At 25.5% G+C, this 19,044-nt stretch overlaps 2 protein-coding genes and 1 long non-coding RNA gene across 4 annotated transcripts; 1 reads left to right on the forward strand and 2 right to left on the reverse strand.

Annotated features, from left to right (window-relative positions):
* Window positions 1-490: 490 nt before the first annotated feature.
* LOC126897542 (EGF domain-specific O-linked N-acetylglucosamine transferase) lies at window positions 491-9,097 on the reverse strand. Its single transcript, XM_050671230.1, has 9 exons — window positions 8,809-9,097; window positions 8,547-8,735; window positions 7,899-8,047; window positions 7,660-7,814; window positions 5,979-6,253; window positions 5,488-5,688; window positions 5,233-5,369; window positions 4,565-4,667; window positions 491-931 (listed from the first exon to the last, which is right to left on the reverse strand). The coding sequence occupies exons 1-9, from the start codon at window positions 8,962-8,964 to the stop codon at window positions 785-787; spliced, it is 1,512 nt and encodes a 503-aa protein (XP_050527187.1). The 5' UTR covers window positions 8,965-9,097; the 3' UTR covers window positions 491-784.
* Window positions 9,098-11,529: 2,432 nt separating this feature from the next.
* LOC126897544 (uncharacterized) lies at window positions 11,530-18,757 on the reverse strand. 2 transcript variants are annotated; one of them, XR_007702123.1, is made up of 3 exons: window positions 18,622-18,757; window positions 12,750-12,989; window positions 11,530-11,775 (listed from the first exon to the last, which is right to left on the reverse strand). It is a non-coding gene; the product is annotated as an uncharacterized LOC126897544 (long non-coding RNA). The 2 variants fall into 2 exon arrangements; XR_007702122.1 differs by having other exon boundaries at window positions 11,530-11,780.
* LOC126897543 (mitochondrial 2-oxoglutarate/malate carrier protein-like) lies at window positions 12,587-15,237 on the forward strand. The gene is made up of 6 exons (XM_050671231.1): window positions 12,587-12,786; window positions 12,913-13,149; window positions 13,702-13,786; window positions 13,924-14,137; window positions 14,641-14,740; window positions 15,033-15,237. Exons 1-6 carry the CDS (start codon window positions 12,719-12,721, stop codon window positions 15,235-15,237), a joined length of 909 nt encoding a protein of 302 aa, XP_050527188.1. The 5' UTR covers window positions 12,587-12,718.
* Window positions 18,758-19,044: the final 287 nt, after the last annotated feature.

A 19,044-nucleotide genomic window follows, 5' to 3' on the forward strand; every position in this document is an offset into this window, starting at 1 on the left:
CGGAAATACTCTTAATAATGGACACTTACAATAATATTGCAAAATTGCCTTAATGTCGATAAGTTAACAGTTAAAACTCGATAAATTATAAATTTAATTGGCTTAGTTAAAAGTTAAATTAAACATTTTTTAAGAATGTTATATAATCCTTTTGGTCCATATATCATTTGTATTATCTACAGTTGTCTCAACTATGTTGAGACGATATTGTGCTGGTTATTTTTATTTACAGCTTTAAAAATAATTATTCAAATTCTGTTTGGTGATTAAAAAAGTTAAATTCAATAATTTTTCGATATTTAATTAAATTTTTTATTATTGTTCAAGTTCTTTTATTAGACACATAAAAAAAAAAAGATTAATTGATCTTTATATTTAAAGAACTTTACGAAATATAAGAGCATTAAATTAATATTAAATAAGTATAACTATTGTCATTTTTCTTATTAGACTTCTTCTTTTAAAAATAAATAATAATAAACAATGTTCATAATAATTTATAAACAACTTTATTAAAAACAACTTATAAAATTTAATAATTAATAAACATAATTATTTTCTTTTCACTTAACAATTTAGTTTTTTCATATTGCTCTTTTAGTTAATAATTTTAAATTAAAATAGTACAATAATCATAAATTGTATTAGCCTAGGATAAAAGGGCTGTCATTTTTTTATTCGGAGAAATTGTGTTTTTACTGAACATTTTTGGGCGTAGCCTTTAATATAGTCTAAAGGTCTAATCTCATTTTAAATTCCAGGTTCGGTCTGTATCTGATCATAACTATAATTCATCATATACTTTAGCACTATAAATTAGTTTGTTCTTTTTGACGTGACGAGCTGCTTCTGCTACCAAACGTAAAAACTCTTCTTTATTAAAGGAATAGTTTACAAATTTTGCATGAGCTGCATTATCATTGAATGTATTCTGAAAATGAATAAATAACTTGTAAATATAAATAGTAATTGAATAATAAAACAAATTAGTACATAATTAACAAAAATATTTTTTATTTCTAGATAGAATTTTAAAATGATTTAATTTACAATTATGCTTAATAGAAGAGAAATCAACATTAATAGAAAATTACTTATAAAAATAAAAATAACTCTTCTTCTTCTTCACCTTAATCCCAACTATTTAGGGTCAGCAACCCTTATCCTAAACTTCCTCTTGACACAATCACTTACATCATCTACACTCACATCAACTGTCTGCATATCGCATTCAATAGCATCCCTCCATCTCTTTTTTAGTCTTCCTCTACCTCTTCTTTCTTCAACATTTATTTCTATAGCTGTTCTTACAACTTCCAATTCCTCTCTCCTCATAACATAAATAAACCATTTAAGTCTATTTTTTCTCATCTTATTGAAGCTACACCTATATTCCTCCTTATATGTTTGTTCCTTAATCTATCTTCTCTAGTCACTCCACTCATCCATTTAAGCATTTTCATCTATGTTGCACTCATTCTCTGCTCTACTTTCTTATCAACCGCCCAACACTCTGAACCATACATCATAGCTGGTCTCACTACAGTCTTGTAAAATCTTATCCACGATTGACGCTACACCTATACTCCCTCTTATATGCTCGTTCCTTATTTTATCTTTTCTAGTCACTCCATTCATCCATCTAAGCATTTTTATCTCTGCTACACTCATTCTCTGCTCTACTTTCTTATCAACCGCCCAACCAAACCCAACCTTATTACAGTCTTGTAAAACTTACCTTTTAGCTTCATTGGAATTATTTTATCGCATAAGACGCCGCCAGACGCTTCTCTTCACTTTAACCACCCGCACTTAATTCTGTGTCTTACATTCTCGTCAATACCACCACTCTTTTGCACAACTGATCCTAAATACTTAAAACTCTCCACCTCTCCTATGGGTCCTCGCCTATTGTCACTGAACTCCTCATTTCTCCTTTGTCAAACTCGTACTCTATATACTTTGTCTTACTTCTACTTATTCTTAAACCCTTTTCTTCAAGAGCTGATCTCCACACCTCTAGCCTTTGGTTAATTTCCTCCCTATTTTCTCCTATTAATACTATATCGTCAGCAAACAACATGCACCATGGCACCTCTCCTTGTATTTCTCTAGTAATTTCATCCATTCCTATAGAAAATTAGTATTGGCTTAGAGCAGAATCTTGGTGCACTCCTACTCTTACCCGAAAAGCTTCTGATATTCCTCCTACGCTTTTTACCCTGGTACAAGTGCCATAATACATATCCTCTATTATATTAATGTACCTTTTCGGGACTCCATTTTTCATCAATGCCCACTTTTAAACCTTTCTCGTTACTATGTCATATGCTTTCTCCAAATCTATAAATATCATACACAGCTTTTTCTACTTTTCTCTAAACTTTTATATAAGTTGCCTCACACAAATTAATGGCTTTATTATTGACTTACCAGGCATAAATCCAAACTGGTTTTAAGATACCAATGTCTCATTTCTTATACTCTTATCTATTACCTTTTACCAAATTTTCATACTATGACTAATAAGCTTTATGCCTCTATAATTCTCACACTCCTGTATGTCTTCGTTACCTTTAAATATCGGCACCACAATACTATTCCTCCATTCATTTGGAATTTTCTCTTTTAATAAGATTTTATTTAAAGGATTTTTCAACTACCTTATGCCCACGCTGCCTAATATTTTCCATACTTCATCTGGTCCTACAGCTTTATTCTTTTTCATTGATGCCACAGCTTTCCATATCTCTTTCTCACTAATTAAATCTACCAGTCCCTCATTCCACGAGATATGCTCTAATGTCTCTTATGGGTACTCCTCATTCAATAATTTTTCAAAATACTCTTTCCACCTTTTTTTCACATCACATTATTCGAGTGTACCTTATTATCAACACTTTCTATACACCTTTATACATAATGATAATTATAAGACCTTCTTTCTCTTTTACTAGTCAATAGATTTCTCTTGTCTTCCTTTGTTCCTAGTCATCATACCTCTTAAACTTTGTCTTACTTACTGCACACTTGGTTTCTTTGCACAAGCGTTTATACTCCATCCAGTCTTCTCTCCTTTTGCTCTTTTGCTATACTTAGAATTACATTTTCTTACTTTCTTACTTGTGGTGCATAGGCACTTATTACATTCAGCACTTTTTCTTCGAATATCAATTTTACGACCATAATTCTGTCACTTTTTCTAGCTACTTCTGTTACTCTACTTTTCATTTCCTCATCCATTAAAATCCCTACACCATTCTTTGTACTAGACTTACCTAAGTATTTTATTTTATAACCCTCACCTATTTCCCTTGATTTCTCTCCTTTCCACTTAGTTTGCACACAACAAATGTTAACTTTTCTCCTCTTCAAAAATTTCTACTAATTCTCTACTTCTACCAGTTAATGTTCCAACATTCCAATTACCTATTCTTACTTTGTATCTATCTTTCTTCCTTATACACGAGTCAGCCTAGAGTTAAGTGGTGATGTCCCTACACCGTTGACACTACATGTATTGGGTAGACCTGTACACATGACTGGTGAAACAGCAACCGCACAAGATGTCCGGCTGGTATCAAACACTTTATTCCTTAGGCCTTCTCCGTTTTTAACTACTTTCTGTTGTCCCCGCGTACATCCGAGATGGGACAATCCGCCTAAGTTTTGTTCAGGAATCCTCATACTTTTTTTGACAAAGCTTTTTACGCCGGCTATCGATCTGACACAACCTCATTAGTTGCCTCTTACGACTGGCAGATGGACCGTGGAAGTATTCTTATCCCTTATCCACAGGTTGATAAAAATAAAAATAACTGAAATTTTTAATTTTTAACTCAAAAAATATATATAACACTTGTATTCATGTTTAATGTATAGTAATACCTTATTATGAATGTGTTAAAGCTTTCATGGATTGTCTTGTTGTTTGAAGTGCTTGAGGATATATCCATGTTTGCAGTTGAGTCCAAAACGTCAGAACTCAACTGCAAACATCGATATATCCTCAAGCACTTCAAGCAAGTATAGTAATACTTTCTTATTTTAAGATAAATAATTATTTATAATCTAAAAAAAGAAAAAATAAGTTTTTCCATAGAGAATAATTTCAGTACCTTGAGTCAAGATAAGACTATCTACAATAATAAATTTTTTTTTTTCATTTTAAATAAATTCTGTAGAACAATTAAGTATGTATGTAATACCATCTGAGTAATATCTAAAAAAGAACTTTCATTCTACTAAAGAAAACTTAAATAATGTTACTGAGAATTCTATAGCAGTTATTTGAAGGTAAAAAGTTTTTTTTTTTTGTAGATAAAAACTTATATATTGAAACGTCTTAACCCAAGGTACAGATTTAAGAAAAGTAAATATTCTTGGATTTAACCAATTTGTTTCATTTAAATTTTTCAAGTAGTGAGCTTAAATAAAGTAAAAATTTGTAAATAAAAAATAAAATGTTTATTATGTTATTTTCATTGAAAAACTATATATTTACTTGAGACTTGGTACAAGCTTAATTAATAAAAAATAATACTTATAATAAGTCTTAACTAACTTCATCATGAATAGTTAACATATTAGTATCTTGCCAAGTTATATATTTGATTCCTCTAAGTCGTGATAAATCTTTGTAACAATGTTCATCTTCACAATTATATCTGAAAAAATAAATTTTAAAAATTTATTAAATTAAAATTACATTTATTTATATATCCTACACATAGAAAATATTTGAAAATCCCATCATCTTCTTTTATCGAAATAAATAAAATAATAACTGTTTTTAATTTCAATAATAATAATATTAAATATAAGATAATGCTTAAAGATCACAAACAATTTTGAATAAGTGATATTTTAAAAATATTAATTATAAAACTATGTAAAAATTTAACTTTTCCTTAAGTCACGTATAAAATAAATATTATTTATTGCTATTATTATAATATTATATTTATATTTGTAACTCAGAACCTTACTAAAGGTTATTCCATCCTCTAGGATATAATTTTTACTATTTTTATTTTATGAATAACTGTCCCTAAATGTAAATTTTAATTTTCCTGTGCGTTAAAATTTGTTACCAGGTACAAATGCTCCTTATGAACCAAAATTATTAATGCCTTTTATTCACTTATACAAGGCATTAATATACTTATTATTGTATATATACTATAAATATAATTTATTTTGTAGACTGAGATGTGAATATAAATTACTTACAATTCAAATATTACAGCCCAATCAGGTAAAAATAACAAATGTGTTAATCCAGCACCGTGCATACCAATAAAAATATCAGAGTTATGTGTTCTGAGTATTTGTTTTTTGAAGCTAAGATAATTTTCACTGTAAATTACCTAAATAACAAGTAAAATATTTTATAGAATAATATATCAGTAAAGATAATAAAAAAAAAATTAATAATAATTTATACTAAAAATGACATGAAATATATTATTCTATTTAAATACATACTCGTTTGACTTCATAATCTGAATTTTTCTTCAATGCCAAAATTAACTCATTTTCATTTATTACATTTCTATACCTTGTATTTCTTGATAAAAATGTTATTTTTATTTTTTCGTTAAAAGTTATTTTTCGGCTGATTTCTAGACGATGTAACACATGTTCAGAAAATGCTTTAAATAACCCACTTTTTTCACAGCCTTCAATCTAATTTTTTTTTAAATAAATTAAAATTTGAAAATCCTATGTAATTTAATTATTTTAATATTTAACTAAACAATATCATTAAATGTTTTTCTAAAACTTATATATACGCCTTTTACAAACATATGAGATCATGTTTTTATATCATTAAAGTTGATTAATAAAAAAAATTTACAATAATATACAAAAAAAATGTAAATATACATTAATTTAAAGCAAAAAATAACTTTTGAATAGTTATAATACAAAGAACCATGTAAAAATTGTTGGAAAAATATTAAATGTATAATTACCAGTGGTGTGTTATAAAATAAGCCAAATATCATTCTAGGTAACAATGGTAAAACTAAATTGTCAAAACAAACAACTTGTCCTTTAAAAGTATTAAGGTTCCATATGGCATGATTAGTAAATACTGCAAAAGTATCACTGAAAGCTGATTCATATGGATATGATTCCCAGATCAAAATATGTACATCTTTAGAGAACAAGGTAGAATCAGATGAATTTACATGTTGTGAAGCATATAAATTCAAAAAATCACAAAAATGATGATACATGTTGACAGCTACAAAATAAATAAAACATTTTTACACATTATAACTTAACATAAAACAATTAATTAGAAATTATGTATTAATAATTATAAAGTTTTTTTTTTGTAAAATAATTGTATAGTCGAAATCATAGCTTATAATTACAAGATTTTTAAACACAGATATGTGATTTAATTTTAGTTTTAATGTGTAGCTAAGAAAGTATTGTATTTATTACAATGTTTTTTTTTTTATAGTATTCAAAATTTTTTAATAAAGATACTAATAAACTATTTTTACAACTTAAAGAAAAATTAAAACTCATCAGCACTAAACTTAAGCTTCATAGACTACTAAAAAACAGGAAGGGTAACCAACTACCTTAGTGTTTTCTTTGCAATAGATTCTGAACATATAATTAACAGATAAATCACATATAGCATATGTAAATACCAAAAATAAAGAGTGATTTATAAAGGAAAGACGCCCATTATTTTGAAAACTTTTGAATATTTCAAATATACAGAAAAGAAAAAATTGTTTGATTATAATACTCTACAATAGTCACTAGTTAAATTACTTTTTTTTTGCTTCCCTATAGGGTTAAAAAAAATTTTCTTTAATTAGAAACCCTATTTTAGTTTGATGAAATGACAGAAATTTTTTTTTTTTTATTTGATCAACTGTTAACATTTTAAAATTGTTTAAAATACAAAATGTTAATTTAGTTTTCAGAATACTAAAGACAAAAATAATTTATTTCAATGGGTCATAAATTATTACCGATATTTTTTCTTGCAAAATTTGTCTATGTAACAGCATGAAAATATGATGACTACTATATGATAAACAACAAATTATCAATACATAATGAGATAAAAAGACTTTCAATCAAATCACCTAACTAAAAATTGGGGTTGTTATTAAAGAAAATTAAATTTTAGGTTTTTTAACCCTGATACAAAAAATGTTCTTTAACAATATATAATTGTACAATTTGTTAAATCAAACAATATTTTTCTTTATAAAAATAAAATAATTTCAAAAATTACAAAGAAAATGAGTGTCTAATCATTAATGAATCATTCTGTATAAGTTTATTATTATATGTTCTATGTCTATTCGGTTAATGATACAATGATTTATAAATTAAAAAAAATAAAGATTCTCACTGATAGTTTGTAAAAGAAATGAATAATCAAGTACACAAATGAACTAATGATCTAAGGTATGAAATATATGTATGAAAAAACTGAGGGCTATCTTTTATGCCAATAATAAGTATTTTATTTTGAAATGTCACTAATTATAGCATTTTAAAATGTTGAGTTTTCATTAACACTTATAGCAATAAAATTTTTGAAATAAAGAAAAATTCAATAAATTAGAGCAAATAATATCAAAACCTATAAAATATTTAGACATGCTTATTACACACTTGCATCTATTTTCATAATAAATGTTGGTTTAGAAATAATTAAATCACATTTTCCTGGATATTTATTTATAGTTGCAAAAAATCTTAATTCAGGGCTCCAAGATTGTAATGCACCAAGATGATCACTCTCATCATCTAATTTTTTCTTATAAAACCTATGTAAACATTTTCAGACTTTATTTGATGTTTTAAAAATAATGATAAAAGAATAATTTCATAATAATTTTTATACATCATACTTGCATTTCCCTCCAATTTGTCCGTGACTTAATATATCCATTTTATACCGTACAGGTCGATCATAATTTAGCATATTCTTGAAGTCAATCATAATTTTATGACCTCGACAAAATTGTAAATGACTAGAGCATTGTAAAGAGGAATCACCCTAAATAATAAATGTACATTTTACATTTTAAATACATGAAAATTAATTTACCAGGCTATTTATATACTTAAGAAATCTTTGATATTTAATCAGCAAATTATAACATTTATAGTTTTTATCACTAGTTATTTTTAAATTTATGAAAATAAGTATAGTAATATTATTGAATTATGCGACATACTCAATTAATTAAAAACTTTAATCTTTAATACTTTAGTATCAATAATCTATGATATATAATATTTTTATTTTACTAATCTAATGAATAATGTACGTATTCCTTTTAATTATTTCAACCATATGTTTATTTTAATAGAAATATAAATTTAATGTGTTAATATGATGTTTTGTAAAAAAAAAATTGATTGGGAGAATTATATAATTTAAATTCTAAAGAAATATAATTCATAAAAAAACACTCAAATTATCATATTTTTATAGTTAATGAAAATTTGTTTATTTTTATAATCAGTTAATAAAATTAATTTTATTAAATTACCTGATCAGTAGGTTCACACATAAAGGTAAGTTTTTCTTTTTGCTGCTTTACATATCCAAAATCACCTTGATTATAAAATGTATCAATTTGTTCACTTTTGGATGATGCCCAGCCAGTTTGAAAACCTGGACAATTTGGTTCAGAGAAGCGATATTGTCTACTACAATTTTCTTCATATCCCCAACAATGCTAAAAATATCAAATTTAAAATGTATAATTATAATATAGATTTTTTTTTCAAAATGACTCATAACAAAATTACTTTTAAAGGATTACTGTGATTCTGAGATTTTTCAGAGAATAATACATACGGTAAGTGATTCGAGTGGATATTCAAATCTACATCTAATGAAGAAGTGTTAATATAATTAATTAAACACAAAATTTCAAATAAACAAATTATCTTAAGATATAACATAACTGCAGTTAAATAAGGAACACTCGTTGAATAATCATTTTGAATTACATTATGAGATTTATTAAATGAATATACAACGATTAGTCACTCTATGGTAGGCGGACAAACAATAATTTGTGTGCAATAATCGAGTTCNAACATAACTGCAGTTAAATAAGGAACACTCGTTGAATAATCATTTTGAATTACATTATGAGATTTATTAAATGAATATACAACTATTAGTCACTCTATGGTAGGCGGACAAACAATAAATTTGTGTGCAATAATCGAGTTTTGACGACTAGTCCGCAATACAGAACATCACATAATGTGTCTTTGGTATGAGGGCTGAGCAGCTGATCACCAGAAGCTGCAGGTGGTTATACACAAATATGTTTACTAGTTCAAAGCTATTAACAAAATTATATTATCAGTAAAAGTGGTTCTCAAGCTAGGCAGATTTTAAAGCTATAAAATCGCTTTGAAAAATTCTTGATATCAGCAGTAATTTGTTTTTGATGTAAAAAGATAAAGTCAATTTATATTTTAATTATATGAAATATTTAATGCTACACCCCTATTTTTATGTAATTCAATTTATATTACATTGTTTCTATCAAATTTACTTTTATTTTGTTACTAAAATATGTCAATTATTTGAAAATTCCAACCGAAAAAATCCTTGCGAAATATAAGTATTTCAAATTTGAACGGTTTGCTTATAAAGGGGTATATGACATAAATTATGACTTTTTGGGAAAGAAAGAGGCACGATTAATTCATGAGATGTTTAAAATAGATGTTTAAATCTAACATTAAAATTAAAGTTTTCTCTTTTTGTTTGGTGTGTCTTTTATGTATCTTTAAGACTATGCAATAAAAACATTTTTAACTTAATTTAACTTTCACTTAATGAGTTTTTACTCGTGCACCCACAATTTTAACAAGTAAACAAAGGGATATTTTTTTCAATTCACTAAATATCATTAAACAATGTTTAACAAAAAGAACTTTATAACAATTAGTGTATAACTTTAGCAATTTATTAGTACATAAATGGTTAGTCGACATTGATTAAAAATGAAACTGATTTTAAGTGGAATATATGCAAGATAATAAATATTAGTGTTTTGTGCTAAATATAACCTTCAAAAATAGGTGGAAATATTATACATCGCCTACGTTGTCATAATGTGCACAAAATAATATAATAGATAATGTTTGCGTTGGTTTGTCAAGCCTAAAACGGAATTGCTTGCAATGATTTGAAGTTTAAAATGTATAAACATTATACAGCATACACAAACTGTATTAAACATATGCATATTGTACTACCTAAGTTGTATTATAATAGAATCAAAATATTGAGTTGTGGGATGCTTTTTGTCAGACTATATGCGTCATCTTTACTATGAACAGTGTTCATAATAAACTATTGAATTGTTTTAAAATATTACCTATTATATTATCAGTAAAATGTATATTTGTGTGGTTTTTGTTCGACGAATATTTTTTTGGAGACGTTTAGTCATAATATAGCTGTTCATTGGTTTTTTGAAAATTGATCCATAATTTAAAAGTACAAATATTTTCAAATATTTGTTTTAACGTTATTATTTAAAAAAAATTAATTAAAAATTGCCAATAGCAAGTAAACTGTTATTTGGAAAAAAATTGCTATAATAAAATCTAATTCTGTATTGAATGACATGATTAACTTTCATATTATATACGTGTAGAGAGATTTTAAATAGATATAATTAAGTTTAAATAATAAAAAACTATAATAGTACAGTTAAAGTTTAAATTATTAGAATAAACAGAGTGTAACCATAATATTACTTTTCTCAGGTTATTTATGAATGAAAAATACGTATAAAAGATTATAAAGAAAAATTGATGAAAAACAATTTGTTTATATATTAAACATCTTATTATATTAAAAAAAAATAAAATTTCAATTTTTACAAGAATATTTAAAGTTTTAAAAAAGAAATTAAAACTTAATTAATTTAAAGATTGTTAATTTGTATGTATGATAAATTGCAAAATTATAACTACAGATATAAATCATAATTTGATTTGTTACAAAATTATTTTTTGACCATATTTATAAATTTAACTATTTAAAAAACAGTATTAAAATATTTTAGATAGTAAATTTATCTTTAAATATTATAATAAAGACATCATTTCAACATAAATTTATGACATTGAAACAGTTATTAAAAATAATGAAAATTGTTAACTATAGGATGGAATTGGGTAAATACATCTTTTTTAGATAAATTCATAAGTTTATATTTCAAACTTACATTTAATATAATAGTAACATATATAGGGATCAAAAATTTTCAATCTAAAATAAAATTTGCTAAATATTCTAAGAGATAATTACCTTATTCATTTACATTTATCCCACTTTTTATTATTATTACATTTATACTGATTATTTATATTTAATTAAAGTTATTTAATAATGTATACACAATTCAAAAAAATAAAAAAATTTGTTTTTATAAAAACATTGGCTAAAATGTTTTTATTTTATTATTTATTAGATTTTTATTTATCAGAATTTTTTTGAACATTTCATGGAGTTGATTAGGTTTAAAGCTTGCTTAGGATCATTCTATTTTTCTAAACAATTATTTTTGTCTATTCTTGACTTTTTCAAAATTTCTGTTAAAGATGTTAAACTATTTGGTCTCACTTTTTCATCATTCTTATCTAATATTATTTCGGACAAGCTCAATTTTTTTTCAAAAACGTTTTCCATTGATTTTTTTAATGAACCAGTTAAACTTTTTAACTCATTGGTCGCAAGATCTTTACTAGAAAAAGATTCGGTGATATCAACGGTTTTGAGTATAATTGAATAGTCAGAACTTTCTGACTCAATATCTTTGTTGGTGGTTGAAGATTTTTTTTCATCTATGAATTGGCTAATTTTGCTAGGTATTTGGGTCATTTAAAACAATGCCTTAATATTTTCGTGATGAGTGCTTAATTATTGACACTTTTGTTGATATGCATCATCATACCAATGATTTTACATAATAGCCAGTATAATATTTTACTGAACAACTATGAAATACCATTGACCGATACACACAAAAAACTTGGTAGTTGTGTATTAATAGGTTTACTAAAAGGCAGTGCTCGAATTGGCCAAAAATAAGTAGGGGAGCTCAACTTAACAATTTGAAAACTGCGTCCCTAGTATTTTGAAGCCTTTTTTTTTTTTTTACTCATTACTTTATTTAGTATTTATTAATAAATCATAATTCATTATCATACTAATATTTAAAAAAAAAAAAAAAAGAGGTGGTATTTTCCACCGTCCTCCCGTCACAATAAAAAAAGTAGTTGGGGTGCGCAAAAAAATTTAAAAAAAAGTAGAGGAGCTACGTCCCCCTGCGCACCCCCCCAATTCGAGCACTGCTAAAAGGTATTTCTGAAGTTACTTATTTGCACTTACCAATGAAACAAAAAAATTTACACTATTTTACTTACAAATCATCAAATAAGTTTATAGTTATTTTATTTTGACATAAAAAAAAAATAATTTATTTTTCGATAAAATTTATCTTGGCTCAAATTTTTTTAAACATGAGTATAATCATCACATAATATATTTTTAAAATGTTAACTTTTAATAAACAATTTAATATGATATTTAGTTAAAGTTATTAAAATGTGCAATAAATTTACACTTTTTTCATTCAAAGTAATGTCTTAACTGTGAAAAATAGTGCAGATCTAAGAAAAAATGACAGATGATATTAGTAAGAAAACCATACCTTCTCCTGTGCAGTTTATTATTGCTGGACTTTCTGGGTAGGCCAAAGACGACATCATAGTATTAATTATTGTAATAATTTAAAAAGAGAATTTAAAGACTCTCATGGTCGTTGTGATAAAGTAGTACGAATTTTCGCAAATATTTAAATTCAATGTTTTCAGTATGGCAGCTTCTGCTATGGTGCATCCATTGGATTTGCTTAAGTTTCGTATGCAATTGAGTGGTGAGAAAGGTGCAGCTGTTGATCATAAAAATTCATTTGAAGCAATAAAAAATATACTTAGGAACGAAAAGATGTCGGGATTTTACAAGGGTCTATCAGCAAATTTGACTAGGCAAATAGCAAATACGTCAACAAGAATTGGCGCATACAATACTGTGTCAGAAAAAATGAACAAGTAAAAAATAAAAAATAATTAAGGAAATATAAATATTTCAGTAGAAATTAGGTAAAAGACAAAAAAAATCTAGTATAACCGTACTAGTTATTGATAATTCTCTTGTATTTGACATTCCTTATAATAATAATTTAGTAATTTTTTACTGATTTTATACAGAAAATTCAAATATAAGAAAAAGTTTACTAACAGTGAAAACCTTATATAGTTTGGAAAAAAATTAGTTTCCATAAAAACTTCTAGAGTTAACCAAAAAAACTAATTGATGGCGTACCAAACGTATTTTCAAAAACTATTTATTGTGCCAATGATAGTTACCATCTTCGTCATATTTAATTATTCAGAAATTAAAAATTCTTTTACTATTTAAGAATATTGAAGTTCTATTTTTGTAATATTACTTTAATAATGATTGGATAAAGGAATATTATGGTTTTAATAACCTATGAACAACAAAAACTAATTTTTTTACTTATTAAGTTTTTATTCGATCGCCGCTTATTGTATTTACACAAGCTGTACTAATCGGAGTAATGTTTGTGTGTTTTTAAGGCGAGGATTTACAAGTGTTTATCATAAACTATTAATTAGTAGTGGAACTGGAGCGCTAGCAGCATTGATCTCTACTCCTGCTGATGTAAGTTATAAATCTCCTATGCCAGTGAAAATTTTGTTAATTATAAGAAACTAATTATACATCCCACACAAGAGTTTATAGATTTATTGCAAATTTTAATTTTTTTTTCTGCACATGGACCATACTTAAACTTTAAGGTGGCTGTCGTACGAATGACAGCTGACGGTCGACTACCTCCAGATAAGAAACGCAACTATAAGCATGTGTTTGATGCATTATTAAGGATTGGCAAAGAAGAAGGGATGGTTGGTCTATGGAGGGGAACTGTACCAACTGTGACCAAGGCAATGATATCAAATGTTACGCAGTTGATGTCTTACGACTACGCTAAAACATTCTTTAAAAAAAGCTGTAACATACATTTTTATTGTTTAGTTCTTATAGAAAAAAATAATGACATCCGATTATGATCTACTCCCTGTCATGTGTTTATTCTACTTTTATTGAAATATTTTTTGAAAAAAAAAATTGTAAATATTTTATTAAAATCAGACACTGATCGTAAAGGTGTATGAAAGGGCATAGGGTGGATGTTGTTACCCTCCACAAAATTATAAAGTTGAATATGTGTTATTCAAATAATTCATTGATAAGTTTAAAATTTTATTTAAATTCATAAAATAGCATCTCGCTCTAATAAATAATAATAAATTTCTCTTGAAAAGATAATTATAAAAAAGAAGCCTTTGAGCAATTACCTTAAGGATTTCAATAGTGATCACTTGACTTCAACAATTGTATATTAATTTATCAGACTCAGTAGGAAATAAATCAACCTTAATCTTTATTTTAAAATAATTATAATGAATAAAAAAATTAGCCAACCTTTGAAGTTAGGATTTGATGATTTTTAGATGATATGAAAGAAGGATTAGTCCTACATACCGTTTCTAGCATGATTTCTGGCGTTGTATATGCTGTATGCAGTTGTCCAATAGATGTGCTAAAGACAAGGTGAACGTTTACTTTAATGAGAGTTAAATTCTATTATTAAAGTGAAAAATAATTCGATAATAAGTGGTTAGCATTTTAATTCCTACACCAAAATTCTTTCAGAGCTTATTTCCTCATTGTAGATGTAATACTAACTGATCTATTAAAAAAAAATTGTTTGTACAGATGAATATTATAGGGTACACTTTGTATAAACAATAAATTATATAACGATAAATTTTAAACATGATTTTTGATATATTAAAATGATCAAACAATTTTAAAGTATAAATTGTTTAAATTTCCATTTTAGGATTCAACAACAAACTTTTGTCAACGGTAAAGGCGAGTATTTAAATATGTTGGATGCTTCCAGAAAACTAGTAAAAAGTGAAGGTATAACTGCCTTATGGAAAGGATTACCGTTTTATTACATGCGAATAGCACCAGCTACTGTTTTGCTATTCATTTACATGGAACAATTAAATTATGCTTACAAAAGATATTTTATGAAATAAATTTGTTACTAGCAAATGGTTCTATTTCAATGGTCACAAATTTAACTTTATTTATAGATCATTAAGTTTATAGAAAAAAATGTTAATTTCTGAAAACTTAATGTATATTTTAATATGTTATTGTTGTTTATTAATAAAAGAAATTATTCATTAATTTGAATCTATTTTCTGATATTATCATCTGATTAAAATAAAGTATAATAAATTAATTCTATAATGGGATAATTTCAATGTTAAAAGCTATAAATAGAAAACATACAATAAAAAAATGAAATTTTTTGTTATAGAACTGTAGATAGGTAAAGCTAGAGCATTTCAGAGAAATATTGAAATATTTTATTGTTTATCTATTATCAAAGTAAATATTTAGGAAAAAAATTCAATACTATTATAGAAAATTATTAGTAAACTAGTATATAGAGAGAGATACGTCACAATTATTCTCAAATAAAATGTTTAAATATTAAAATGCAATATAAGCTTATTAAACATGTTTTCAACGTTCTACCTGCAAAGAACAATACAAATAATAGTCATTCACCAAAATTACCTTGTGTGTAATTTGAAAAAGAGCTAAGCTTTTTACTTTTGTATAAAGTTAGGTTACTAAAATCCCTCTAGTTACACGCTTATTATATATATATATATATATTTTTTTTTTTTTGAAACTTTTGGGATGCATTAGTTTAATAATAAGAAATTTTATCTGAGAAAATTCATCGAGCTGGCCAATCTTTATTATCAAATAAATTAATTAACAGAAAATTTTTTTTAATTTTAATTAAAATATTAAAAATAAATTACTAATAATGTGACGGAATTTAGGAGGAAATCATAAACTCTACTTAATTTTTAATTTCATTAAAATTAAACTCGTTGTTTTTAAATAGATAAAAAAATAAATTAAAATAATATGTAGTGTAATTGAAGTTTTTGAAAAAATTTGATACAACACTAAACCATTCAATAAAGAATTCCTGAAATTTATACGATTTTATAATAAACATATGTCCATAAAAACTTAAGTTATCTTAATAAATCGTCCTAAAAAATATGTTAAGATGATACAAGGACGACCTAGCTGTGTTACTGTTTTCAGTGGCGTGCCCAGGAATTTTAAATGGGGAGGGATGTCATAACTAATAGGTATTAATACAACTAAATACATCTAATGGGGGTGAAAGAATTAGAAAAAGATTAATAAGGGGGCTTTAGAGGTCAAGCCTCATTAAAATATTTATTAATATTTTGTGTTTTGTATGATATGATGTAATATTGTTATATAAATATACAATGTAATAATTACAAATTTATTCAATTATTGCTGTTAGGTACTCGATGGTGGAAAAAAAAACGCAATTGGGAGGGATATGACCCCTCCCCCCGAGCACGCCACTGACTGTTTTATATTAAAGTGATAAATATTCCAACGACCGAAAAGTGACGGCACCTGAGAAGATGCTGTATGACTATAAACAATATTATTTTTTAATATTTTAATACTTGATTGATTTGAAAAAAAAATATTTTATTTTTCATATTTTACAACAAATAGCTAAACATATTCATAATTTATAGACAAATAATAATAATTTAAGTTAATTGATTGAGGGGCTTCAAACTAAAAAAAAATTAGGGATTTATAACATTTGGACCCTTCAATCACCCAAATGTTTAAATTTGTCACAAATAATTGAATTGATGAGCAAAACATAAGTCATTTCCTGGGTCGGCAAATTTTTTTTTAACATCTTTCAGGTTTTGTCCTTTAAAGGGCAAAATCTTTCAAACCACCCCTGAGATAATCTTTCAACTGGAAACTTATTTGGTATCACGGAAACCAAATTCGACGATAACTTGAAATGTATTTATTTATATAAAATATATGAATTATCAACCTACTGACCAAACGATTTACATATAAATCAATTCGTTATTTATCTTTAAGTAATGAGCTAAATAATGTGTAAATAGTCTATAGTTCAAAATTGTAATCATCCAAAGGTCATAAATGAGAACTTGATCTACAAACTTTTATTTAACCTCCAGAAAAGTTAATTATTATTATTTTGATTTTGTAGTAATAAAAAAAATTAGACATAATGTTAAATAATAAAAAATGTTTGTTTCATTAAAATTTATCATCATTTTTTATCCTTAATTTAAGTAAATTTTTTTGCACTTAAAATTTTGAGTTAATTAATAAAATACTTTTCTTCGCTTTAAATATCTACAAAATTAAGAGATAAATATTTTTATTTAGCAAACAACTTTTTATTTCATATCAAAATTTTCTTAGAAATTAGACCAAAGTTCGTTTGTTTAATGATAAATTTTAGATATATATTTTTGGTTATTTAACTAAAATAAATAAGAATTATTTCATAAAAATTTACTTTTGCAATAATTTTAACTATTTTGATACGAATTCATTGAACAGTCATGACGTGAAAACATATTAGTGTATATGTCTTGTACATATATTATTTACATGTGTTGTAAGTTTTCACACACATATTAATTTTAACTAAAAAACATTTGCTAATAGCAAATAATTATATTGTTTTCCAAAATGACATTTTCACAGTTATATTATTCGTAATTGTACAATTTAAGAAAAATAAAAGCTTTTTTAAACAAAAGTAATATTTTAAAAGTAGTATTTTATATAGATAATTTTGAAGTGCAATGCCTTTTATTGCCTTAACATGATAAATGGGGTACAATTATAAATATTACAAAACTGTTTTGATAAATAAATTTATTTTTAGCTTCGATGCGAAGTTGAAAAAAGTATTAATTTTACTGATGTGTTTTTATTTTTTATAATTGTCTGTTACCACTTTTTCTCAGCTCTCACCGAACCGATTTCTTTTAACGATACGTCAAAAGATCACAAATCGTATCTAGTCGAAGACATTACCCTCAAAAAAAGGAAAAAATTTCTCTAGTTTCTCATAAATGGGGGAAGTCTCCAAAAAAATTACAAATTTAAAAATCGCTTATTTTCGACATTTATTCAATTTTTTTACTTAAAAGTGCCATAACTTCTTCAAAAAACGATTCAAAAACGTGTTGAAGAACGACAACGAAATAAATTGAAACGTTAATAATGTCCTTAATACCGAACTCCACATTTGTGAAATCAAAGTTTTTACATTACTAACAAAAATTTGTAATAATACTAAATTGTATTATGTATTCAAACACAGGGGCGTCATTTCAGTTTTTTTTGGTGTGCAAGATTTCAAGTATTTTGAAATTTCATTAGGCCATATGAAAATAGTTATACCTACTTAAGTAAATTATTCTTCTTTTCATATTTCCATAGCTTATGAATCACAATCAATAAATATAGTAAATATAAATTATAATAATACTTACTATTTTAATATTATATAATATAACGTAGCTTCGGGGTCGAAGCAAACCTTGAATTTTATATTTATCAGTTCATTATCGATTATTGCCGTTAACTGCGTGGCAAAAAAGTCTAACGATAAAAACATTTACAAACATCATTATGAACATCTTGCGTCAGTTCGAATAACTGTGGTTCAGTATGATATATTTATTGTTTACTTTGTTAATTGATAACAGAATATTTGTTTATTGACCCATGTATTCATGATAATACAATGTTTTAAAATATTGATTTGATGTAAGAAAAATTAGTACATTATTTTTGCAGGTCAATTTGGACTATTTATAAAGTAAGGGTGAGTATTAAATGTAGTCTTAAAATTTAATATCATATAGGAATGTTAAAAAATATAATTATAAATAATCAACTCGTTATTAATAATT

This window comes from Daktulosphaira vitifoliae, unplaced genomic scaffold (genome assembly GCF_025091365.1).
Source record: "Daktulosphaira vitifoliae isolate Bord-2020 unplaced genomic scaffold, ASM2509136v1 Scaffold_2, whole genome shotgun sequence".
Taxonomy (NCBI): domain Eukaryota; kingdom Metazoa; phylum Arthropoda; class Insecta; order Hemiptera; family Phylloxeridae; genus Daktulosphaira; species Daktulosphaira vitifoliae.

Coding starts and splice junctions, on each gene's coding strand:
- LOC126897543 (XM_050671231.1), top strand. CDS start 12,719: ATGACAGATGATATTAGTAAGAAAACCATACCTTCTCCTGTGCAGTTT. Junction 14,138..14,640: donor AACATTCTTTAAAAAAAGCT/GTAACATACATT, acceptor GATGATTTTTAG/ATGATATGAAAGAAGGATTA. Junction 14,741..15,032: donor ATAGATGTGCTAAAGACAAG/GTGAACGTTTAC, acceptor TTTCCATTTTAG/GATTCAACAACAAACTTTTG.
- LOC126897542 (XM_050671230.1), bottom strand. CDS start 8,964: ATGTTATATCTTAAGATAATTTGTTTATTTGAAATTTTGTGTTTAATT. Junction 7,815..7,898: donor CAAATTGGAGGGAAATGCAA/GTATGATGTATA, acceptor ATGTTTACATAG/GTTTTATAAGAAAAAATTAG. Junction 932..4,564: donor TGTTAACTATTCATGATGAA/GTTAGTTAAGAC, acceptor ATTCATTTTCAG/AATACATTCAATGATAATGC.